Below are 27,442 nucleotides of genomic sequence, written 5' to 3' on the forward strand. Positions count from 1 at the left end.
AGGAGTTACTAAATATCATTCATTCTTCTGCTTGTCAGAGCCCCCGTGGTGAGAGCTTTTTAGACTCTGATCCGGACTACAGTCCTGAGCAAAGCACCTCATCGGGTCAGAGGGGACAGGCCCAAGGTTGAGCGAGAGGGGCAGTCAGTAGAGTCAGGGGAAGCAGAGACAGGAGACGGGGACGGGGAGTGAACGCCGGGGAAATGTAAGCGCAGGAGGCGGGCAGAACGGCAGGACGGGATTTGAATGGTTTAAAATTTTGGCACCCAAAAAACGGTGATTGGTTGGTGTTTTCCCAGGTTTACTCCGGCTGTAGATAGCAGCTTTTCTTCCTTCTTTTTTAGGAACACATTATGTATTGATTGCCATCAGGACATAAAGATCATTTTAACCAGTATAACAAAAAGTGTATCTAAATCTGATTACCAACCCCAGCTTTAAGGAAAACAGGATCTCCACAAAGCATCCACATCGACATTCAGTTTTCATGTAACAGTGTAAATGAAAGGCCTGGTCTTACAGACATTACATCATCACTAATTTGGATTATTCATTCCTTATTATCAGGCAAAACTTTCTTCCTCATAGAGTTAACAGTAGAGCTATAACTAGAACTATCCCACCCTCCCCCCTCCCTGAACCCTCCCAAGGAGTGCTACCTGACAATGTACAAAAAGTTGATGATTTCAGTTCTGCAAAAAGGAGATCAGTGGGCGCCAAATTTTTTCAAACTTCTCAAGTCTGTTTTTAAGAGCAAATCTAATTCTCTCTAAGTGAAGTGTGTCTGTATTCTCTGTTAACCATAATTTGAGGGTAGGTGCTTCTTTCTTCTTCCAAAATAGGAGGATCAGTTTCTTAGCAGTAAGCAGCCCATAAGATAAAAGACAGCATTCAGAGACTTGGAGGTTCCTGAGCCCCTCCGACACCCCGAAGATGATCAATATGGGATTATTCTGCTTTTCCAGTAACGGCAAATTAACCCAAGTTTTGATAAAGCCGCATGATAAAAATAACAAATTTGAACCCTGCTATAATGGGCTGTTTAATCAAAAAAACAACATCAGTTGTTTTGATTCTGGGCTCCTTAACAAGCCGCTCTTTGAGGTTTTTGGAATATGATTGTTTAATGACAGACATTGGAGGAATGAGTGCTCTTTTTTCCATGCAGTAACTGAATGTTGATAGATCTGGGAGAAGAGAGAAAACAGAGGCAGGAGGTGGTTTGGGTTTGCTCACTTCATTTGATGCTCTGGCTGATCGATGAGAGGGTCTGAGCTGAGCTATCGTGAAAACATTTACTCTTGTCTCAAAGAGTGCCGAGTAGTTTGTAAGTCTTAATTTGCGGGCGTTGTCACTCAATGCTTGTGTTCTTCGGGCTAGGAGCTGCCCAGACGGAGGATAAACAGAGTGTAGGCTCTGTTTAGAGAGCTGTGATGGAGGGAAACCAGAAACCGAACAAGGATCTGGGAGAAATTCTGACTCGGGCATGATTTCAGCAGATGAGAAGTGCATGAACAATGCATGTTTGTTTTGAGGTAAAAAATAAAATAACACAACATTTTCATGACAGGCCTGCAGGTCAGTGATGCGCAAAACCATCTCTGGAAACCTCAGTGATGTCAGAGTCGGTTTCTCAGCACTGCAGCAGTGTTTCTGGGGCCCAGCAGAGCAGAGGGTGAATATTCAATCAATCAATCAATCAATCAATCAATCAATCAATCTTTATTTGTATAGCGCCAAATCACAACAAACGTTATCTCAAGACGCTTTTACAAACATAGGAGGTCTAGACCACTCTATGTCAAATTATGAACAGAGACCCAACTTCAAGACAGGGTAAGACTCAGTCTGACCCCACCTTAATCCATCATGAGCATTGCACATCGCAGTATTTAGCTAGTTACAGTGGCGAGGAAAAACTTCCTTTAACAGGCAGAAACCTCAGGCAGAACCAGACTCATGTTAGACAGCCATCATGCCTCCACTGAGTTGGGTCTGGAAAGACAGATAGAGGGGAGTAAGAGAGAGAGGTGATAGTGATGAGATGAGTAGTAGAAGCTGTTGCCGCTGGAGTCCAAAACGTCTGCAGCAGGAGGACGTCTACGGCAGCTCAGAGGAACCTACGAGACAAGGGAGCTCAGGGACTCCAGAAAGGTCTATGGTTAGTAACTTTAATGGGACAGGCAGAGTTAAAGTAAGTGATGAAGGGGTTGGGGGGGAAGGGGGTGAGCTAGGATCCCAGTGTGTTAGTGCGCCAGTTCCCCCGGTAGCCTAGGCCTATAGCAGCATAACAAAAGCTCGTCCAAGCCTGATCCAGCTTTAATTATAAGCTTTATCAAAAAGGAAAGTTTGAAGCCTATTCTTAAAAGTGGAGAGGGTGTCTGCCTCCCAGACCTGGACTGGTAGATGATTCCAAAGGAGAAGGGCCTGGTAACTAAAGGTTCTACCTCCCATACTACTTTTAGAGATTATAGTTACAACTAGCAAGCCTGCATGTTGGGAGCGTAGAGTTCTAGAGGGGTAATATGGCACTATGAGCTCTTTAAGATACAAGGGTGCTGGATTTTTTAAGGGCTTTATTGGTTAAGTAAGTCAGACACATGCCTTCAGCGAACAAACTATATTTTATGAAATAAATTATACTTTTTATGGATCCAAACTGCAAGCTTTGTGGAAGATGATCCACCTGTCTGATTGGTCGATTCGTCCAGTTTTCTTTGAAGAAGTTTTGATGCACATTCACAGATAATCTTGCATTAGAAAGTACTTTTTGGGGTCTTTTTTGCACACTTCTTATAGTAATATCACACACAATGTCCATGTAAGTAAGTTTGCCTTTCAAAGTAGATGTTTCTACATCATGTGACCTTTAAAAAGCAAACAAACTCTAAGGCAGCACTTTGCAGGTGATGCATACAGCTTTTTTGCACTCTCTGAAATAATCGCCTTTCTCATATGAAGTTATCGATTCCTCGCCCTGCTCTCTCTTTTCATTTCAGACATTAGTTTGTTCAGGCACATGCTCATCTCTTTTTCCAGGTTTTGTTTTATTGAAATTCCGTTCACGTTCCCCCCACAGTGCACCGTAATTATCCAGAGCCTCATAATGACGGCAGCCTGCGTCTCCGGTGCCACGCTGCTCGTTAGGCTGACATTCAAACACGGTTCAGGCTCAGTCTCTCTCTCTCTGATACTCCGCTGTGGCTTTCTATTACGGCTGAGAGAAATTTAAAAAAATCTGGTGGTGTTCCCACCCCCTGCCAGCTCGGGCCAACATGGCTCCCACACAGTGTCTGCTCCCAGGTCTCCCGTGGAACAGTTTTGTCAGCTGTGCGGTGGAGGAGTGGGTAATGACATGCTTACTACAGATGTCTCTAATGAGTCATGACAGGAAAACACTGGAGCCAAGCCGCGGTTATTCTTTTCACCGGACAACGCTTCATTTCAATAGTTAGTGAGCTAGATTTGATAATGATAATAATAATAATAAGAAGACAGAAAAGCTGCAGAGTGAACGCTACAATACAATTATATAAAACCACTTCAGTTCTACATTTTACAGACACATTTGGTGGAGAAATGTTTCAATGGAACTAAGCCAAATTCATTGTGGTTACTCATTTCATTACTTTGTATCTTAAAAGTTTGCACCTTTACTTATTTAAGAAAATATCCAAACTTTTGTTAGAGCGTGTCAAATAAGTAATGGATGATGTTGTGTATGGGTGGTGAATCCTGACAGGGTGAGCAGGACCCAACACAAAGCACAGCGGTCCCTGAAGTGAAACTACCCATTCACTGTACATTTTGCTGCTGTTGAGGAGTGATGGCAGTTGTTTTGGAGTTTTGACCAATCAGAGTTAAGTATTTAACACATAAGGGATAATGTATGGTTGTTCAAGGTAGTCCGGCTACTAACTTAAAATACAAACATGTCCTAAAACATTGATTAAAAGTTTATTTTATTGATTTAAAATTATTTATTTTAACAGTTTTTATAAAATAGTCTGAGTGATTCCTCATCAGTTATCGCTCCCTGGCGATGGATTCCTATCTGCTTGTTGCAGTGGATTTAACATCAAACTGTCCTCACTCAGCTCTCTGAGCTCTGCGGTTCACACACCTTTAAAAATAAACAAGACAAATGTCACAACTATGAGCCCTGCTGCTGTCATCACCACCGCTCATGGTTTAAGTTTCTTTGTAGAGATCGCCAACCTAAAGTTTCTCTCACCTGCTCTGCTTGTTGCTAATATTGCTGGACAGGATCCAATATGTAAACATCAGTAGTCCGCCGATTTAGCATGCTAACCAAAGCTAACATTTTAGTCACATTGTTTGCCAATATGATGCTAACGGAAGCTAATGGTTTTACCACACCTTACGATCGATGGTGTCTGTAAGGGCCATTTCACGATGTTTGTGTGTGTGTGTGTGTGTGTGTGTGTGTGTAGGACACTAAGTTATCCACTAGGTGTCACCCTTGTTGGTTACACATGCATACTTAGGTAGGTGTGTTGCTAGACGTTGGAGCACAAATAGTTTTCTGACCGCAACGTGCCGCAACGCCAGAACGCTGGCTGGGTGAAATGTTTGTGGAATAATTGTGATTTATGGATTTTGATGGACACTAAAGTTGGATTCTTGCATGTTACACTGTAGAGAAAAGACGGTGAACAATAAATCATCCGTAAATGCAACCAAAGGACGTCAGGTACTTCTTTTCACAAGACACAACGAACGGCAAGCGCGTCAATTATGTTTAGCCCGTCTAGGCAGCCCCTCAGTGGCTTTAAGTTTTAGGCTTAGCCGCTACAGTGTCAACAAGCAGAAGCTCAATGAGCCGGAACTCTTTTCAGAGGATTGATTTGACATGACGTGTGATCAGTTTGCCTCTGGTGTTGCTCATGTTGGTGAAAGTTATTAACCTGTGTCAAGGGGTTTTGACCAATCAGAATCAAGCATCTTACACAACCAGAAGATCAGTAAAGGCTGATTTATGCTTCTGCGTCAAATCGACGGTGTAGCCTACGCCAGGGGTCCGTGTAGCTCCCGTACCTACGCAGAGGCCTACACAAGTAGCTGATGTGTACCTCCTCCAAAATGTAACTACATGTAGAATCAACGTGGACAGCAAGCCCTGTGATTGGCCCGCTTGGCGGCATTGTGTTTCCTGCATTTACAGCACTTCCGGGATCCCAAATCCTCCTCTCTATTCTTCATGTAATCATGTCTGTATGACAAACAGCAACATGTATCAGCTGTAGATTAACATAACACGCTCTGAATCACTGTGGAAAAGTAACCAGAGATCGTAGCGGGGCCGGAAGCAGGCGACCGGCTATCAGAGACCACACTGCCCACACTGCGTACGGGCGACGCTGAAGTATAAATCAGCCAAATAATAAACTATAAACATGTTTTCCTGTTTGGGTTTAAAAACCTGTTTACAGATGAACAAATAGGATACTGCGTGTTTACTTTCCAGAGGAAGGTTACATGGGAAAATGGATGCTTCTCCTATAAACATATATCTACAGCCTGCAGCTTGTTAGCTTAGCATATGATTAAAAAGCAGGGTAGAACAGGTAGCCCGTCTCTGTCCGCCTACAAATTCAGTTACATAACCCATCCATACAAACATCAATGAGACAAATACAAAAATTTGAAATTATACAGCGAGTTAGGTGCCAGACTATATCTTGGCTCTGTGCTGTTGCCAGGCAACCAGTGGAGAGGTTACCGGTCCCAGCCAAAAAAGAAAACTGGACTGAAACTTGAAGTCAGGCCAAAAAGTCAAGTGGAGGTGCTTGAATGCTCGTAGCTGCTTCCAGAAAACTCTGCAATCGTTTTTTTTTTGGGGGGGGGGGGGTTTAAGTGGCAAAACTTACTGCTCAGAATATAACGTGCATCACTTCAGAGAGCTTCTAAATATGAGCAGATATCCTCCCTCAGTGGAAGATTATTGATCTGGGATGGTGAGGCTTAAAGAGAATTAGGTTATAATTTCAATCAGAATCAAAATCAGATTCTCACTTTCTTCAACTGGTCATATTTTGGTGATGAAGTTGCATCAGCTCTTAGATATCCTGAAAGAGGCAATCAAACATTCAAACATCTCCTCATCAGTCAGCGGTTAAAGTAAGAGACACTTCTTTGCTTTTCTAGAGTCGGGGAGAAATACTTGACGGACTAAAAAGAGGGAGATTGGTGACCATCGCTGTAATGCCCTCCTCTTTGAGTCCAGAGTGAGATTAAGGGAAAGGTTCCCCTTTGAGACTTGTGAGATAAAGAGTTTTTCACTCCCGATGCCCTCCAGAGACTCGGCGCTGATGATTAGGTTCATGTGCCACTCAATTATCTGCTCCCTTAAAGCTCTCTCTTTGAGGATGCAATTATACAGGATGGATGTGATGGGGATGTTGGACACTGTGAAGCGAGGCTGGCCAGTGGTGGAGCTTTAAATGGTCGGATTAATAGATCACACATGTGTTGGCAGTGTTTGTGTTTTCATTCACAAGACAGGAGTCGTATTCTTAATGGAAATAAGAGTTGGTTAAACATGATGTGGCAACACGCAGAGAGAATGACGCTTCACTTTTCCATCTGTGCAATCAATTCCTAATAAAAAGTGCTCATGGTGCTTATTTTTAGCTTCTCTGTTTTGTTTTTTTAATACTGTTTTCTTCTGAGTCAACCCCACTGACCAGAAACAAGTCTGACCCCGCTGGATTTCTGGTAAAAACTATCATGTCGGTGCAGTTTTGGCCTGGCTCCTGGGTCTTTTATGGAGAGGTTTTAACTGTACGCTGCCTGCTTCTCCAGATCAGGTTTCCACTGTTCCCCCACTGAATCTCCCCCAGGCCCCGCTGCCTGGCAAAGCATTCATGATTAAATGTGAGACACGAGCCGTCCTGCCAAGAGAAAGCTGGAGGAGGGGCTGCTGGCTTAGGACAACCACAGTTTGGAATTTCTTTGCTGTTTGTCATACACACAGAGCAAAATGAAAGCAGATGTAGGAGCATGGGGGAGAGGGGGGGAGGACGGGGGGAGAGGCAATCATCAAAGACAAGATGTCTCTCAGGCAATAGATACTGTAGGAATAAATCTAAAGCAATATTTGTAAAGCAATATAGGGAGTATACGGAGCAAGCTGCCAAATGGGGTTTCAATTATACAACCATTTCTCAAGAGGCACAAGGAAACTTATTGGCTGTGCTCAACCAATGTGGGCGGGGCTGAGGTACCCACAGTTTTTCTGGCTAACATGCTAAGTAACATTAAAGCTCCACTAATGTTATAATTATATATGAAGGAGAGGAAGCAATATTTTTTAATTGGCACTGAATGAAATATTGGCGATGGGAAAAGGATTGCTCTCATTATGATCCCACAGGGAATCATTCCTCTGTGTTGCAGCTCTGGGTAACTCTTTAGCATCATTTAGCTGTTGCAGTTTTACAGCCTACAAACTTAATGTGTGGTACAGTCTCAATTCTCTTAATGGCTTGGTTGCTTGCACCAGGTACACCGCCTTCCTGTGAGCCCCGACAGTAAACAGACAAAGTTGGCAATCTATGCTAGCCAGTAAAGAAAGTTCAGACCTCCGGGAACTAAAGACAGAGTATTTTATCATCCAGTGAAACACAATCACTATCACACTTCCTGGTCTTTTGACAGCGGCAAAAAAAAAAAATGGACTTGTGAAAAATTGAACTTGAGTAGAAAAATGTCTTGAGAAACTATTTTTACTCTTGCTAGCTGCGACTTACAAAATATTTTCTTACTGCTGCTTCTTCAAATTGAGCTCTGAGAAAGGGGTTCTCAAACTTTTTAGGCCTGTGTACCCCCTTTTCAAAAACAATTTCAGCCAAGTACCCCCTTGTATGGCCGAGAACATTTCAGGAAATAGTATGAAAAAATAACATGAATAAATGTATGCATGCAGTTTTACAGTGTCATAATAACATTGAAATGAAAGATGACAAATTCTATACTTTTGTGGAATATTTTGAGACAGCTAGTCAGTGGTGGTTCTAGACCAATTTTACTTGGGGGTCCAGGCTGGGGCCAAGGGTGTTGTCAGAGGGACACATTCAACCCTGACAAAAGAGACTGAGAAGGGCGAGGACCGGCTGAGAACAAACTGGCAAAACATCAGTGCATCCCTATATACTAGACATATATACTACTGTGTACTAGATCAACATGCAGACTGACAGCAGCTGTTTGGCTGTTTACACTCAACATGAGTCCCTAAGTGCTCTAAGGGACTGGAACCAAGTGCCACACGCATGTGTTCCCCCTGTTGGCCCCTCCCCAGAACCGCCACTACAGCTAGTGCCTTTAAAGGCCCAAGGAGCACACTGATTTATTTCTGTCAAACAAGAAGCTTTTCAACCACCTGTCCATTGTTATCCTCCTGGCCTAGCTTTTATTAGCATGCAAATGTACGTGATCGCTCACTGAACAATTGAGACAAGGCAACAGATGAAGGTTGTCTGGTCCAAGCGGTTTTGCAAGTAATATAAATTTATGTATGAATGAATATGCTCAAACCTGTCCAGGATGTACCCTGCCTTCCGCCCGAAGCCAGCTGGGATAGGCTCCAGCCCCCCGTGACCCCTAAAAGGATAAGCGGTCAAGACAATGGATGGGATGGATGAATATGCTCAATTTGGAAATATTTATTTATTTATTTATTATTTATTGATTTCCAAATTGAGCATATTCATTCATTCATAAATGTATATTATATATTTGATGTTGCATTGAAATAAAAAAAATTATTCTGTTGATAAAGTTGTTTTTAAAAAAAAATAATTAATTTGTTATGATACAACTATTTATTTTATTTTTTATTTATTACATTTGTCACGTACCCCTTGCAGTACTCCCAAGTACCCCTAGGGGTATGCATACCCTCATTTGAGGATCACTGCCCTAAGACACTGAGCATGCTAAGGTTCAGTAGATAGTCACCAAAATAAGTCCTGCCAAGATTTTCAATAAATGTTTAATAAAGAGGAAACAAGTTATTTACAGTAATGAAAACGTTAGCCAATTTGTAATATTCAAGCTCCTTCCAAAATTGTATGGTATCTTGTCAGTTGAGGCCAGGCACACTGTTTCTGACCTGACTTTGAGTCACACGAATGATTTTGAAGTTGGGCCAAATTCACGCTCCATCCTGCATCATTTGCCATGCAGCAGTATGCAGGGGGTTGATCACAATGTTTCCGGTTGCTTACTCCTGCACAGGGAAAGGACAACCACAAGCTGATTCCCACACCTTAGGACTTTTTTGTCCTGATTGAGTCTGTGCAGAATGGTAGACAGCATCTGACAGCACCACGGCGACACACGGCATGATGTAGACACATGGAATACACATAGATATATCCGTGCAATCCAGAACAATGACTTGACTAGAAATTCTACTTCTACAAATCCACCACATTTCTGTTTTTCCTGGCGATAATTGTACTTTGTATTTATAGTTGAAGTCTGATTCTCGTCAGTCTGTTGGTGTTTCCAAAGAAAACTTTATTGACATTGTCAATGCTCCGTCCTGTCTGAACACAGCGTGAGTACAGAGTTTGTGAGCTTTAATTGTGCGTGTTGAATGATTCACAGTGTGTACTAGGCTTCACTAAAAACTTCACGAGCCCAGTGGATGAACGTCAGGGAAAGTTGTGCTTACCTGCTCAGACTTCCCGGTACATAGTTAAAACGAATGTCACTGAGCTGCTCTGGTTTTCTGTTTTTAGTTAATTTTAGTTGCACCAACAAGTACCAATGCAATGACGCAGAGATCACAACCTACTGAATTGTCACTTTAGTTTGCTTCACACCATTCGATTTACTCTGTGGTGGAAATCACATGAATGCATGGTTAGGAAATGTTTAGTTCACTCAGGCTTAGTCGCAATTAACTGAAATCAGTTGCAGCTGTGTTGGCTCATTCTGTGTGTGTCAGCATGCTGAGACAGAAAACATTTAATTTGATGAGCTTTATGAGGTCAATTGTAAGAAAGAGACACAGGATGGTCATTGTTGTAAAGACACAATGGTAGCAGGGGAGTGCAAACATCTTTAACTTGTTGCTTTATGATGGGAAAGAGCTGGATTTGATCATATTTCAGAGGGTACCGAGGAATATCTATGATTTATCTCCAACTCTGCTTTCTGCCATTAAGAATCATGCTTGGGCCTCTAGAACGCCGACATAAATCTCACATCACAGGTTGGTCATGCTTCATTTTTAACCAAGATTTCCAGTCAGAAAGAACAGTACACTCAGTGTGTTTGACAACTAATAGTTTGACATAATGACGGTAAAATGAACTGCAGACCTGCAAGAACATTTTAAGGTTTTATCCTTGCTAAATGATCGCAGCTGTGGAAAACATAAGAAGGTTGAGTGTTTTGTTCTTGAAAATAAGAGCTTGTTTTTCTATTATCTGCATACAGTTCAGAAAAAATTGTGAAATTTTGACTTCCAACTTATCGTCTCTTGCAAAAGTCAAGCACTGGGTTGTATCAGTTATGCATGAATTTAAATGTGGTGTTGTTTGAATTTGCTCCAGTTGGGATAGTTCCAATGGATGAAGTTACAACTTAAATCTTACACCTAACCTTTAGTAGGTGCAAAGTCCTTTGTAAAATAGGCTGTTTTGCATCTGCAATGCGTTCTCTGTGTTAGATTAAATCCCTCAGAAATCTATAGTGACTGATTTGCAACCCCACCTTCATTTTCTATGAGTGGAGATCATAGACTGTATAGATAATGGATGTAGTATCCGTGACGTCACCCATCTGTTCCTGAGTGCTGTTTTGAAGCCAGTTGTCGGTGGGAGCCATATTGGAAATGCTGAACTCAACCAAACTTGGTGTGAGGTAAAGAGGCGGGGTTTGAACCTCCTAGCCAACAGCTACAGTGCTCCCGCCTGTCAGTCAAGTCAGTCATGTCCTTCTTTGGGCAAAACTCGTAATCTTAATATCTTCTGAACTGTCACGTTGCAAAAAAATTCACCCCCTACACATAGAAGTTAGCTTCGTAGACCCAAGCTGTTTTTTGAACCAGGCTGTAAACATGTTTATTCATGCTGCAAGTGTCGTAATTTTTGAATGGGTGTGTATGTGGTTTTTGGTGTTTCTGCAGCCAGCCTCTAGTGGATGCTTGATGAATTGCAGTTTATAACACTTCTGCATGGGCTTCATAGTTTGAGACCAGAGGTTGCCTCTTGGTGGAGATACAGAAAGTCACCTATCTGCTGTCACTGTGTTTGTTATATTGTGACAATCTGCCCAATCACAGAGTTCCATTATGTTATCTTATGCTGTTGTTGAAGATTTCACCAGTTGATGTCACTGTTGCTGTCACTGTTGCTGTTGAACACATGCTATTAATTAAGGATGCAGGCTTTAGTCATCACTGAATTATAATGTTTCACATACCTTTCACATCATCAGCAGAAGTAGTTAAAGGAAACTAACTTCAGCCTGTTCAGAGATAATTAAGCTACAGAGACAACACTGCTTTAGGAAAAGTCAATTTCTCTGATTGGCAAATGGAGGTGTCATTTCTGGTTCAATTTTTCAGCTACAGTATATGTTCAACTAGTCAAAATGAACCTTACGTCTTCTTGGTGCGACCACAACATTAACACAGCTAACGTTACAAACTAGCCAGCTTCAGTGCATGGTTCAGTGAGGACTTAGAGGAGAGTTTACAGAGAGACAAAGGGAGAGATGGGAAAGCTTGAGGTGTTCGACCCAGGTCATGCAGCGGTCTCACCATGCTCACTGAGGATACTCACTGTTGGTGGCTTGTTTTATAAAAAGAGATGGTTGTGCAGGTTTTCTCTCCAGGACCTTATTCAATTGAAGAATAAATGAGTTCTGTTGGTAATTTGGAGATAACCTGCGCAGTGGCTGAGCTTAAAAGAAGATAAGAAACGACACAGAAATGAAGACAAGAAAACGAGACAATTTTTCACCCTGCCTTTTGCTAAATTAAACTTTTCCCAGCCCTCTTCAGACTTTAATTAAAACACACACTTGCATGCACATTGCACACACAGGTTCACACAGTCCGGCTCATGCCGACGCACGTCCACTGGATAATCCAAGAGGGGCAATCAAGCAGTTTGAAAGAGATCAGTAGACAGTGAGCAGTGAGCCTAACAGGAACATACCGGAGCTTCTCTATCTGTCTCTCCGTTGTTCAGATTAATCAGAGAGGTTCACTCTGAAAGTCAATGCTGCTTTGAGTCGTGAAACACAGAGGTGGTGCTGGGGATTTAGAAAGGGTCAGTTCATCCAAAGAACAAAAAACATGTTTTCTCCTTCGCTCACTGGTTTCTTAACAATGGCACTGTTGGTTTTATTCATGCAGGATTTGCGGTATCCTTTAGAGATTGTCGTTGTTAACCCAATGCAGTGGAGGTGAATGGAAGCTTTGAATTGTTTTCAATCAAAGAAAGCAGAAATCGGTGCACAGTGGTGGCAGGAGAGCTGAGAGAGCCTCGTTTTGGGAAAGACACGTTGCTTTGAGTTATCTGAATGTCATGCTCTTAACATTTCAGCAGAAGACGTTGAATTTTCCTCTGTTTTTTAAATGACAGCATATGTTCAGCATGTTAAACTGCAAATATACCTCCAGGCATAGGTGACTAGATAATAGAGGAGGACTGAGCATGAAGCAAATTACACAGACAGTTAAATAGACTGACAGAACCACCCCAGGCCAGAAACTGGTCTGGGAAAGTGCAGATCAAGGTAAAGACCAATTCCTGTGATTTGGAAACTTTTGGACTTCAGCAGTTGTCTCAAAGTTGACAGAGAGAATAGAAAGAACTGAACAAGAAGAGAGTTGAAGCTCCTGTGAGGAACATCAATTTTGGTGCTCGCTTGTGGACAATAGGTAGTTACGCGCTACCCGGCAGTGTGGATTTGTATTGTGCGCTGTTAGTACCAAAATAAAAGCTTCATAAAGCGATACAGATATCCCGATCATAGTCTGTTAGTACTTACTCCTCCGGGTTATAGCCGGACTGCCCGCTGTAAAAATACTGTATATGCAGTTTTGGAGGCTATAAAGAGATTTCACAACACTCAGAGACAGAACTGACTCAGTCTGTGGAACGGACAAGCTAAGTTGCTATTGCTAAGTCTGTATCTCTTTATGAAGCTTTTAATTTGGTATTTCCAAAATCAGCTAAATATTTAGGATCACAGAGCAACATTTAGTATTTAGATTTAACATTTAACATGTAGATTTAACATTTATATTTAGCATTTAGATTTAACATTTTGATTTACATTTGGCATTTATATTTAATATTTATATTTATATTTAGCATTTAGATTTCTATTTAACATTTTGATTTATATTTAGCATTTATATTTATCATTTTGATTTATATTTGGCATTTAGATTTATATTTAATATTTATATTTAATATTTAGATCTATATTTAACATTTATATTTATATTTAACATTTTGATTATATTTGGCATTTAGATTTATATTTAAAATTGATATTTAATATGTAGATCTATATTTAACATTTATATTTATCATTTATATTTATATTTAACATTTTGATTTATATTTGGCATTTATATTTATATTTAATGTTTAGATTTAGCATTTAGATTTATATTTAACATTTAGATTTATAATTAGCATTACGATTTAGATTTAGCATTTATATTTAGATTTAACATATGGATTTACATTTGGCATTTAGATTTATATTTAATATTTAGATTTAGCATTTAGATTTATATTTAACATTTTGATTTATATTTGGCATTTAGATTTATATTAGCATATTACCTATTTAACATTTAGATTTATATTTAACATTTTTATTTAGCATTTATATTTATATTTAACATTTATATTTAGCATTTATATTTATATTTAACATTTTGATTTATACTTAGCATTTATATTTATATTCAACATTTAGATTTATATTTAGCATTAAGATTTATATTTAACATTTAGATTCATATTTAACATTTTTAATTAGCATTTATATTCATATTTAACATTTAGATTTATATTTAGTATTTATATTTATATTTAACATTTAGATTTAGATTTAACATTAAGATTTATATTAAACATTTATATTTATATTTAACATTTATATTTAGCATTTAGATTTGTATTTAACATTTAGATTTATATTTAGCATTTGGATTTACCTATTATTTTAACTTAATATATTTTTCACAACAAAATTAAATGTGAAGAAGATCACAAATATTCCTCTTTTTTTCGGTGTGCACAACAAACGGCGCCCCATAGTTTTGGCAGCATGCAGTAGATTGCGTTCTGACACATACCCCCAGGTAGTGATTAAAGACATTAAAAATGATTGCCTAGAAGAGGTTTACTTTATGTTGATGATATGGTTTTCTTTTCTAGGTCATAAAGAGACATCAACTTTAATTTCAGGTTGTTTTACAGCCAGATAAAAACTCCACACAGGAGCTTTAATCTCACTTTTCAGATATAAGTGCTGGCTGGTTGTTCTGCTGAGAGAAACAGACCACAAAAATACTGGCGTGTTTATTTGGTTAATCTGAACCTCGCTCATTTGAAAAACCTTTAACATGGACGTGTTTTCAGAAGAGGCTCTCAGATGTGGTTGTTTTGCAGAATAGATCAACTATCCAGAACAATGAACACACACAGGACAAGTGATCCAAACAAACTATTTCAATAGGAGTTAATGTAGCAAAGAAACAACAATGAGTAATGCTGCACTCTTAGGCCTTTTGTGAGTCATGCAATTGATTTAGATTGGTTTTTAAATTGTCTGTGATTCATCCAATATATCTCGATGCAGTTTGTCTCAATTTACCTCGTCACTGTTACATTCATGCCTGTCAAATTTGAACAGCAGTAATGGATCACACTGGCGTTCTTTATTGTCCAACAGTACGCTTTATAAAACAAAATCTGAAGCCTGTACATCACAAAGTTAAATATTCATGTAGAGTGAGCAGATCATCTGTGCATCTGGTGTTTGAAACAAGTTTCCCTCTGGGGTCCTCGCCGCCAGTCCTCCTTGAAATTACGCTGTTGCAGCTCCACTGAAACCGAACAAAGAAACATTTGGTTGTAAATGGCGCTGCGAACCTCCACATGTTTGCACTTTGTGGATGGGAGCGTTTAACGACTCGTCTCTGAAGCAGTTCCCCTGATTCCTGCACGATTTACCAGTCAAAAGCCGCTTTGCAGTTTGTGTTGATCATCTTGTCTCACGGTGTTGATGGTTGATAGCAACACTCTGATCTGTAATTAATGCTGTGTCAAGACACAATGAAACATGAATATACCAACACTACCAAGTACACTTCCTCACTCTGTCTCAGCTCTGAGTTTACTACACTCTGAGATGTTTTGTTGCATAGAGTCCAATCATTTATTTTATTTTCCAATAGGATTAGCCATAATTTTCATTTGTCACACACACAATGTTATGATTTGCAACAGAGCATGAATGTCCAATCCAGTCACAATACACACAGCATCATCCAAACTAGTGATACATTTTTCCATCTGCAGCAGCAGCAGCAGCAGCAGCATTGAAAACAAAAAAGCTATTTTCCCTGAAATGAAATATGAAGCTGTGATGTGAGGAATCATCGCACGTCTAAATCTTTATTCAGTCATGATGGACCTAACTGAACTGTGTCCCTGCTGTCAAGGTAGGGTTAAGGTTAGATGTGTTTGCTTTGGATCCTGGGAGGAACTTTATGTGTGTGTATGTGTGCGTGCTGGGCTCTAGGAGAATAATAAAGTATGTTTTTACTGAGTTGTGTTGACATCTTTTCCTTTTTTTTTTTTTTTTTACTTCTCTTTCTTTCTTTCTTTCTTTTTTTTGCCACAACTGTGTGGTTTCCAAAAGTAACAAACTGAGCCCAAAGAAAGAGAGATGTGTAAATGTTTAAACCTGTTAGCTCTGCGCTCTGCTTGAAAAAAGGGAGATTATTTTTTTAAACTCAGTGTGTGCATGTTTGTGCACATTTAACTGTATTTATATGAAAACAAGGACAAATCCCCCCTCAGTGTTGCACTCAGATTTCTCCTCAGCTTGAGGGAATAACAACAGCAAAGCACAAGAAAAGCTTCTTTCTCCAGCTAAACTGATTTGGTTTCCAAGGACTTGCACAACTTTAATTTCTATAGAGCAGCGTCTTTTTTCTCCTTCCTCCTCGCCGTGCTCCCTTCCCCTCGCAGATTTCCCACCACAGATAATTTTCAGTGACCGCAGCAGAGTCTTGAGATTCCCCGGCAGTATTTAGCGGTGGAAGTAAGTAGCCTCAGCAGCTCGATGAAATGCCTTTGAAACTCTTCAGAGTGTCTAAGCAGTGTGTGTGCTCGGAGCCGAGCTGCACTTGGCTGGGGTGAGGGGGGTGAAGGGGGTGGAGGGAGGTGAAGGGGTGGGGGGGTGGAGAGATGGTATGCGTGCAGAATCACAATAGTCACCCCTGTTACGTGGTTTTGAAGCAGATCTGAGTTCAGGCGGCTTCTGTGAGTGCAAGGAGAGATTTTCCCTTTTTGTCTGTCAGTAAAACGAAACACCTCCTTTTTTTTTCAGTCAGGTCAGGTTTAAATTAGCCAAACACCCTTAAAAATGAGACTGTCAGTGAAAAATGTGCATGCAAACTAGCATACCAGCACAGTAGTGTCATCAGAGTTGAATTCGGGGTGAGTTTTCTGTAATACACTCAGATCTCTGGACTCATTTCTCTTAAATATCATCTTGTTTCATCATAAACACAATGAGACTCAAATCCTCTGTTGAGCAATTGCTCAGTGATTGTGTTGGCTGACCTTCATGGCAGACATCTCAAAAAGCTCTCCTCCTTCATTGGCTGTAATAGCCATAAATTGTGGTCTGCGGTGATGGGTCATATATGTCCCAGTGGTCACTCTGCAGAGTCAGCACGGTTCCTAAACGACTGTAACCGTCTCTGTTCAAGGATAATAACCTGTCAGATTCGCTGGTGTTCCTTTTTCTCAGAGCAGAGCACAGATTTCAGCTTCACGCCGGGATTTGAAGTTTGAGATAATAGCAGATTGGCGTCATAAATATATTTTCCCTCTCAGTCGAGGTGCGATTGAGAGAATCCCTTGAGTGAATTTTAAGGGGTTTATTTCCACTTGGAAAATTCAGAATGCAACCATACTGTGTTATTCTCTTTAGCTTCCTCCTCCGTGGGAGCCAGGAATCCAGGATGAAAGCATTTCATACATCCATCGATTGCTGCCTCCACCGTGAGTGCCACATCATGTTTTCACTAAAGTGTTTGCCTTGAATCTCAAGCACTGTGGAGACAGCCAATTGTGGACTTCTTATGGCAACCTGGCTTTCCATAAACCACAATGAACTGCACATTAGTGCCAGTCTGTGGAATCTGCATTCCAGTGGAGCAGCAGGGAAGGATGTGCCTACAACTGTAATTGTTCTGGCTCACTCTCAGACGTCAGATTCTCTGCATATTGATTTTGTGTGTGCACGTTTCTCTTTATGAATATGAGAGCATGCTTCAAGGCTTTATTCCCTTTGAAAATACCTGCATCTCATTTAAGAGAGGTACAGTATGTGAGCATGAACATGACACTGTTATGGAAAGAGGAAAGATGGAACAGCCTCGTGCTGCTTTACTAGCAGTGACGATCATATCCATTAATGTTGTCATGTGACACTATTACTGATCATTTCATGAGCATAGGTTTATTCTGGTTGTAGAGTTTCTCTGTCTGAAACAGCACTTCAATGGAAAACATGCGTCTTTTTGCTAATCCTGCTCCAGGATCAGCCATGAGGACAAAACATAATGTGCAAAGAAAATTATCTGAAGAAGAAAAACTCCTCCAGCTTGCTCACTTATTTCTCACTGCCAAACTTTACCAACAAAGCTCTAAACATCGACACTTCTGAGTGACTTCCAAATGTTGACCTTTTTTTTTCGTGCATATGATGCAACCATTAAAATTCAGTTTAAGGAAATAACAAATCTTTTCGCTGATAACATTATTTTACTCTATAGGTCATGAACCATAGACTGTACAAATATTGGATGTAGTATCCATGACGCACCCATCTGTTTCTGAAGCGCTGTTTTGAAGCCAATCGGCGGCGGCAGCCATATTGGAAATGCTGAACTCAACTGTCGAGCGAGTGTGACATAAAGAGGCGGGGCTTTGAGCCTCCTAGCCAACAGCTACAGTGTTCCCGCCTGTCAATCAAGTCAGCTGTGCCTCTCATAATGGAAAACTCATAATCTTAATATCTTTGAAATTGCTGCATTAGAAATAAATTCACCCCCGTACAGTGTGTGCCGACTGAGAAATTAGCTATCCAGGTTACACTCTAGTGATGGGAATTCCGCCTCTGTTTAGAGAGCCGGTTCTTTCGGCTCGGCTCACAACAAAGAGCCGGCTCTTTCGGCTCCCAAGTGGCTCCTCTGATTTTTTTTTGTTTGAATGACTGTATTACCTAAAACAATCTTAAATTATATGTCAAATGAATTACTAATGTAAAAAACATACATTATATCAAATGTGTATCATTTAAAGCTAGGGTTGGCAGTCTCGGAAAACTAGCATGAATTTGAATATAGCTTTTCCTCAGGACTCCGTCTAACCCCTCCCCTCCTCCCTCGGAGCTCCTCCAAAACGACGCCCCCCCGCTCACATGCACGAGCGCCGCTGATTCTCAACCATATGATCGTGACTGATTCAAAACCGGTCCTCACCAAAACATTATCATAGTGAAAGTTAAAAACACAAACAAACATGGCTGCTGTTAGTACTCACAACTATCATGCTAGCATTATCCAGTTGTACCAGTGACACGATATCAGGAGCTAAGTTATAACACATATATAATACTGTAACAGATCTACTGTTTGTTAAACGTGTTCAGTGTAGATGTTAGAGGCATCAGGAGAGGTGTCGAGTGTGTGAGTGGGAGAGAGGAGAGACAAGAGGAGAAGTTTTTCATTCATTCAAACATTGATTGTTGCTTTGTTGGTTGGCGTGATCACAGCCGACAGTGACCGATTATTAAAGATCAACGTGTTCACGAATCGGCTCGTCATCACTACAGCGTCCGGACGGACGCTACAATAAATATATATTTTCTGTAGGACTTACTGAACGTCATTAATTATTCTGCTTGTTGGTGAGAGCTTTTTAGACTCTGATCCGGACTACAGTCCTGAGCAAAGCACCTCATCAGGTCAGAGGGGACAGGCCCGAGGATGAGCGAGAGGGGCAGTAAATAGAGTCAGGGGAAGTAGAGGCAGGAGACGGGGACTCGGAGGAGTGCACGCCGGGGAAATGTACGCGCAGGAGGAGGGCAGAACAGCTGGACGGGATTTGATTGGTTTAAAATTTGGGGAGCCAAAAAACCTGTGATGGGTTGGTGACCTGTCCAGGGTGTACCCTGCCTTCCGCCCGAAGCCAGCTGGGATAGGCTCCAGCCCCCCGTGACCCCTAACGGGATAAGCGGTCAAGATAATGGATGGATGGATGGGAGCCAAAAAACGGTGATTGGTTGGTGTTTTCCCAGGTTTACTCCGGCTGTAGATAGCAGTTTTTTTTTCACTCTTTTTTAGGAACACATCATGTAATGATTGCCATCAGGACATAAAGATCATTTTAACCAGTATGACAAAAAGTGTATCTAAATCTGATTACCAACCCCAGCTTTAAAAGGCTTTATTTGTATTCTCAACATGGAGCAGAGTTTCACCATGTCTTGACCAATCACATGAGGCTTTAACAGAAAAAGACGAGGAAAAAAAAAACAGCTCCCTGTCAGGAGCCGGCTCCCGTCGTTCACTTCCAAGAGCCGGCTCTTAGAGCGTTGGCGACCGACACATCAGTACTACACTTGTTTTTTTTCCCAGGCTGTAAACATGTTTATTTCTGCTGTAAAGATCGGCTTTTTTGAATGGGTGTGTATGTGGTTTCCGGTACTTCCAGCCTCAAGTGGATCCTCGATGAACTGCAGTTTTTAACACTTCTGCATTAGCCTCATGTTTTTATACTGAAGGTTGCTGCTTGACATGAACACGCATTTTAAAATCAGTGAAAAACTCCAGACAGTCTTTTTAAGATATGCTTCTGTTTTCTGTTAATGTTACTTTAAGAACAACTCATGGTTAGTGATGTCATGTGACCAAGAATCAGGAAGTAAGTGAGCACATGGCTGGATTATGGTGTTACACCTGAGTGAATCCAGTGACATCTGCATGAACGTCTCATTCCTTTGATTCCATCGTGGTTACATGTTGTTGGTATGATCATTATCTTTATTTACAGATCACTATTTTTAAGGAAATGTTTCTTTGAACTGTCATAGGTACAAAGAAATTACTTCACATAAATAAGCCAATTCATAACAGATATTAAAGAGTTAAAAGCACAGTACATGTATCATACAGAAACTGTAAAAACAGGTTTAATTCATGTGAAAGCAGCGTCAATTTTTCTTATGTATAGTACTCAAGAGAGGACGGATTTATTGCTGTCTTCTTTCAACCAAACACTGCTGTAAAATTTCACATTGAATCACTTTAATCAGGGATTAATTGTAGACTATTTGTGGGATTGTTAGTTTTGCCGTAGAGCTCCATTTCTTATCAGGGAATCTCCAAACAGAAAGAGGCTCAGATGTGTAAACTGTCATGGTGTTTGTCTTAGTCTACTCAGATTATCTGCTTATCTTTTCTGTTTTCACTAAGCAGTCCACAGATTTGTTTCCAGATTTATGATAATATGACAAAGTAGCTGTCTCTTCTTGAGCTCTTCATTCTGACTCAGAAGCTCCAAGTCATCTGGAGGCAACGAATGTAGTCGTTTTTACCAGGAGTAAAAACCACTCATCAGTGTCAGAACTGAGGCCAACATAAACGTTTGAAACCTCCATATTGGGTGGAAATGAAAATATCATATTTTAGACATTAGTGGGGGTTAACTGGCATGTTTTTAAACTGATTATTGTGTCTGAACTCAGCCAAATGTCTTTCTCCTGGGAGAGTTTGATGTCCTCTCACAGACTTCCTGTGCCATTTTTTGAATGTGCGTTGAAAGAAGCTTCTGAACAGAAAACACATTATATAAAATTCTAAAAATAAAAACGGGGTGAAGTCTGGGTTCTTCTAGTAAAACATCATTAATACGTTCGATTGCACTTTTCGGAAAATGTGCTTCAGCTTGCCGAGTTTTTATGAGAACACTGCTCTCGCTGCTAAACGAAGGATGAGACATCGCTTTGGCTGGAGGAAGATATCATTTTATAAAAACAGGATTTGGTCTCAGTTCACATTCTTTCCTTTTATGTGTTCATTGTCCACTGACCTTATATCTTGGAGATGTTTCAGACATCTAAGCCAAGCCTCAGAGTGTCCACAGACAGGTCTTGCCTTGTTGGAGGACGTGTTTGTTTTCCTGTGTCTCTGCTCTGAAGTGACGAGGACAGACGAGATGGTTATCTCTGAGATGGTCACCTTTAGTCTTTTTTCCAAGGAGCTTTGTCTGTTTGTCTTCTTTTCCTGAAGAAGAGGAAAAGTCACGACCTTTAGGGACATGTTTTGTTGTTGGGTTGCAGGCAGCTTTGGATTAGTCACTTTAAGAGTCATTGTGTTTTGGAATGCATTTTGGATAATCTCCTAACCGGCCCTTATTAGACTGCTTTGTATCTCTTAAAGCATTTAAGGCACATTACATGAGACATTCTCACACAGAAAGCAGCTATAATTATCAGGTTTCTGGAGAGAGAGTCTTCCTGAATGACTAACCACATTGAATTGAATATATCACACTGTATAAGAAATGAATTCCACCTCTGGCAGCATTCATTTTCTTCTTAAACTATGTGTTGAACCTTGAGAGATAAACTCACGCAGACAGAGAGCTTCTTTTACACAGAATATATTTAACTCCAGAGGACTCTTCGTCCTCAAAGTTTACTGTATCATGTGACGCATTTGTCTCTGATCAGTCACGGCAATTACAAGCTTTCTAATTAAGACTTCGGTGATGATGCTGAGTGATGTGTTTGATGACTTTATATGTCGCCGTCGATGACAAAAACACGATCAACAACTTATCAGGCAGTGTTAGAGTCAGAGTAATGTCAGCTGTGTGATGAAGTGATCTTAATGAGCAGGTACTAGTGGAATATTATCTTCAGCATTGGACTATGTTGGTCAGCATCACCTCAGATTTGAAAGTGTAAAACTTTTTTCCAATATTAAGACTCTCATAATTTTCATAATAGATTTCCAACATTCTTACACATACTTCAGGCAGTAAATGTGCTATATCCAAAAATCTATTGATCAGAGACTGCAGCCAAACAATAATGCATGAGTTTTATAGTTGTGCACATGTGGGGCTACATATTGAGGTGAGCTCAAGGCTAATGCAAGTGGAGCTGCCCCAACAAAACCCTCACTCAGGAGTCCAGAGACTAGACTAACTGGTGGGGTCATCGCTATGTTCCCACAGCCCTATGGATGGTCAATGGACTTGTACTTATATAGCACTTTTCTAGTCTTTCTGACCACTCAAAGCGCTTTTTTTTTTACACTACTCGTCACATTCAGCCATTCATACTCATTCACTCACTGATGGTAGAGGCTGCTAATGTAAGGGACCATCAGTATTCAGATAATTTCATTTGTTCACATTCACACACCTCTGAACAACAGAGGGAGCAATTTGGGGTTCAGTGTCTTGCTCAAGGACACTTCGGCATGTGACTGCTGGAGCTGGGATTGAACCGCAGACCACTGATTGATAGACGCCCCCTCTATGCTCCCACGTTTCTAGGACATTTTCAAAAGTAGGTCTTGTGTTCCTACATTTCCCTTCAATTTAAGCCAAATCCTCCCACAAGAAGCAACTTATAGTAAATGAATGAATGAACGGTGTGTGGGAACATAGGGATGTGGGAACATAGGGCTGTGGGAACATAGGGCTGTAGGAACATAGGGCTGTAGGAACATAGGGCTGTGGGAACATAGGGCTGTGGGAACATAGGGCTGTGGGAACATAGGGCTGTAGGAACATAGGGCTGTGGGAACATAGGGCTGTGGGAACATAGGGATGTGGGAACATAGGGATGTGGGAACATAGGGATGTGGGAACATAGGGCTGTAGGAACATAGGGCTGTAGGAACATAGGGCTGTGGGAACATAGGGCTGTGGGAACATAGGGCTGTGGGAACATAGGGCTGTGGGAACATAGGGCTGTGGGAACATAGGGATGTAGGAACATAGGGCTGTGGGAACATAGGGCTGTAGGAACATAGGGCTGTAGGAACATAGGGCTATGGGAACATAGGGCTGTGGGAACATAGGGCTATAGGAACATAGGACTGTAGGAACATAGGGCTGTGGGAACATAGGGCTGTAGGAACATAGGGCTGTGGGAACATAGGGCTGTAGGAACATAGGGCTGTAGGAACATAGGGCTGTAGGAACATAGGGCTGTGGGAACATAGGGCTGTGGGAACATGGGGCTGTGGGAACATAGGGCTGTGGGAAGATAGGGCTGTAGGAACATAGGGCTGTGGGAACATAGGGCTGTAGGAACATAGGCCTGTAGGAACATAGGGCTGTGGGAACATAGGGCTATAGGAACATAGGGCTATAGGAACATAGGGCTGTGGGAACATCGGGCTGTGGGAACATAGGGATGTGGGAACATAGGGATGTGGGAACATAGGGCTGTGGGAACTTAGGGATGTGGGAACATATGCACGCTCCCAAAATGGTGCCTGACATCCTGCTCCCATCCCCAGTGTCAGAGTCCTGGTTCCCATTCTTTAAAATCTTTTGGCTTCTGTAATTTTAAAGTTACCCCCCTTCCTGAGCTTGGTTAGCTCGGGAACTAACCCTGTAGTGAGATCCTAATGACCACACTTAATCATAAAAGAGGAGGACTGTATTACTGAAGCAAATTATATTCACAAAAATCACTGCAGCTGTGCACGGCTGCTGACTGACAAAACTGTTAAACTACTCGCTTGTGAGGAGGTGAACTTTTCACGAGTAGGAGAGCACTGAGCTTCATGGAAAAGATTCACGTGCACGATATGTTTCTGCACACACTTAAAACATGGTTTTCTCCTCACAGGCTGCAATATTGTATGTGAGCAGAGAGAGGTTGCACATCAGTAACGTGAAAGTGCTGCTGGAGATAATACATGTGAGTAGATAGATAGATAGATCTTTATTTGTCCTTGATAAGGAGATTTGTTGTCACCATCTGTACAAGAATACATGTATAAAACACATATAAACAATAAACATCCACCCAGCCTCACAACAATGGTGCACATCATCCCACATATATGCACACCGGACACATATGAACACAGAGGACACGCTACATGGGCATTTTATCTATTTTAGCAGTGCTATGGATCTGGATCTGTGACCAGATGGGAGTAGTGTGAAGACTGAGTAGAGGGGGTGTTGGGGGTCCAGTGTAATAGTAGTTAGTAGATGCTTGATTGGTTAAATATGTCTTTTCTACATCCTTGCCTGTGAATCTCATTTGATATTGCTAGAATTGGCGTGATAATGCTGCTGTGCAAAAAGTCCTGAGGGTATGAGTTAAATCTAGTGGTCTTAATTCTGAATTAAGGAAGTTATTTTCCATGGACAGCACAATCAGTTAGACCGGCTAAATTGAATTATTTTATTTTGCATCAAATAGTCAACCCTTAAGGTTTCTTGACTACATTGGATTGCATGCAGAGATTAAGAAGACACCCCTGCTCAGCAGCAGAGACCAGGGAAGGGATCTGTAGCCCTGTGTGTTGCTAAATTGAAAACCTGCTCTCGAACATATCCGCACCGACTGGGTCCGCTACTCTGTCAGCTTTTTAACCAGGCAAAGGAAATTACAGCCATGACCTCACACTGCTTGGCAGAGAGAGAGAGACACTGAGAAGTAATTTTGCTTACGCTGAGAGGAAGGCAGCAGAGGGAGGACGAGGCGGAGACGAGGGTACAGATCTGTATAAGCACAGAGATTCCTCCAGTTTACAGCTGGGAGCAGCCATTAAATTAACATTCAACACATAGAGGAGTTCAGCTGGGGCATGAAAGGGCGAGAGAGAGAGGCTGCTAAAAAAGAGACTGGGAGCCCTATCAGTAACGCTGCACGGCCGGCTCTTTTTATGGAGCCAAAGCTAGTTTTCAGATTAGTGAGAGGAAACTGCTGCAGAGTTTTCTTCGTCATAAAAGCAGCAGTCTTTTTTGGTCTTTGTGCTATATACAACACGGCTATATGTTATTTTTTTTTTACTAATTAAAAAGCCGAAATACGGGCCAGTGGGCAGAATGGATGAAAAGTTATGTAGCTTTTAAAGTAAGCTATTACTTCTTGACAGCAGCTACCGGGTTCCTGAAGTTAATAAATGAGTGCAATACACTTCCTGGAGCGATGTTGCGGTTTATTCCCCCATTAGGAGGCAGTGGTCCACCCATTCCAATCATTCTTTAATTAGAGCTGTTGTTATTTAGCCTGTCACGGGAGGTAATACCTCACGACAGCATCAGCATCAGTTTGGCAGCCTGCAATCTCACATTCATTGACGGGGGCTTTGGTGCTGCTTGTCGCCGCTTCATCTGCCGCCGTCAGACTCCAGCGTTCACCACACACACACACACACTCAAACAGCTGGCGTGTGTGTGTGTCTCCAGCTCGCCATGAGCGTCGTCTGTTAAAGCGTGGAAACATGTTAGTGCTTTTTTTTTTTATTGTTGAAGGCTGGTGATCACTTCCCCAGATTGCCTCTACGTACCATTGAGGCTCAAGATGTTTACACAGGAATGGGAGAGGGAAAAGTGAAACAGGATGGCTCAGCAGACGTTTATTCACCCATGTAGAGACATCAATCCGTTATTTCAGATTTGATCCTTAACGTTAAGCAGTGTGAGAAAATAAAAATGCAATAACTACCCCCCTAAAATATGAGAAAAACAATGAAAAAAATCATGTTACATTCTGGACTCAGGTGTTTTTCATGTTTACACAGCAGGGCGCAGACAGTAAAGTTCATAATCGGCCTGGTTTCATCCTAATAAAAACATCCCATGTGTTAACAATTTGTGACTTAATGAAGTGCTGCCCTCTGTGGACTAATGTAGAACAGCATTCACACACCATCACAGCTCCAGTGCCTTCCATCGCCTGTGGCCCTGCTCTCCGCTGTGACACATGGGGTCTGAGAGGTGGTGCAGAAACAGGCCATCAGTGGGAGTCTGGTTGAGACAGGAAGCAGACCTGTCCATGGGGTAAACTACTGTGCACAGAGGATGACATCAGGAGCCCTTAGCTCCCAGAGGAGACAGCTGAACACTGAACTTTAACAAGATCCCCCACTTGGAGGAGGAGGTGGGGAGATGGAGACGAAACAGCATGTGCCGCTAAGAGTTGGCAGTATGAAATACAGATTTATGAACTCCATTAAACCACATTTCTTCCTCTTTATTGGGGCCTGCAGCATTTACCCAATGTGGAAAAAAAATAAAAATCTCCTCCAGATAAATTAGTAACAGGCTGGGCATTTACTCCTACATAAGGTAGCTGTGCGACTCATGAATAGAGAGATAAAAGAAACGAGACACCTTGACTGTTTCCTTCTGATTGGCTGCTTGTGCGAGCCGAGGTAGAAACCAGTCACTGTGCTTTGGAACAGGTGGCCGTCTCAGACTGGCATTGGTGGTGTGGAGCTGGCGTGGGTTAGTAGCCAGACTCTCAATCTGTCCACTTGAAAACTCCCCAGTATTGCTGGAAAGTATTACAGCCCCTGTGGAGGAGATCGCAATTACAATTTGTGATGGGAGGGAGAGAGAGCGCCAGAAGCCACATCCATTCTTGGAATATGATCAGACTTACGACTGGAACATTTTTTATGAAGCCCCTACTACACAAATGTCCTCTTAATACCATCAGTGTGATGTGTTATAGTTTCAGGCTTTCTTTACTCCTGCTTTTTACTGTCTTTTTGTCGGATTGCCAGGGGTGACTGTGCATTTAAAGACATCATTAAGCCGTGGATTGTCTCTGTTTGATAAACCGCACTAGGCCTCAGCAGGTACATGGCAGCAATCTGCTGAGAAAAACCTGCTTCCATTTAAATCCTGCATTGCTGCATTGTGTGACAGATTGGATTTGGAGTGGGCAAAGCCTTGCTCCAGCTGGAGACAGCTCACCCTTTGGCCTCTCACCTGAACTCTTCCTGCTCTGGTATGTGTGACTAACATGTTCTATGGGAGGCTGGTAACACTAGAGTCCACATGTTTTGGCTGTTGGGTACAGCTGGTGCTGGAGATTAGACTGTTTTCACGCATTTAGGACGGTCCAGATGCTGAAT

General features: G+C 41.5%; 1 protein-coding gene across 2 annotated transcripts in view; it reads left to right on the forward strand.

Annotated features, from left to right (window-relative positions):
• The first annotated feature begins 10,017 nt into the window (after positions 1–10,017).
• Positions 10,018–27,442, forward strand: part of LOC117825290 — an 84,766-nt gene continuing 67,341 nt past the window's right edge. For both annotated transcript variants that reach the window (XM_034701051.1, XM_034701052.1), the window contains exon 1: positions 10,018–10,246. In XM_034701051.1, coding sequence (XP_034556942.1) covers positions 10,165–10,246 — 82 coding nt within the window. In that variant the 5' untranslated portion in view covers positions 10,018–10,164. The remainder of the gene's footprint in view (positions 10,247–27,442) is intronic.

The sequence above is a fragment of the Notolabrus celidotus genome, chromosome 14 (assembly GCF_009762535.1).
Source record: "Notolabrus celidotus isolate fNotCel1 chromosome 14, fNotCel1.pri, whole genome shotgun sequence".
NCBI lineage: Eukaryota > Metazoa > Chordata > Actinopteri > Labriformes > Labridae > Notolabrus > Notolabrus celidotus.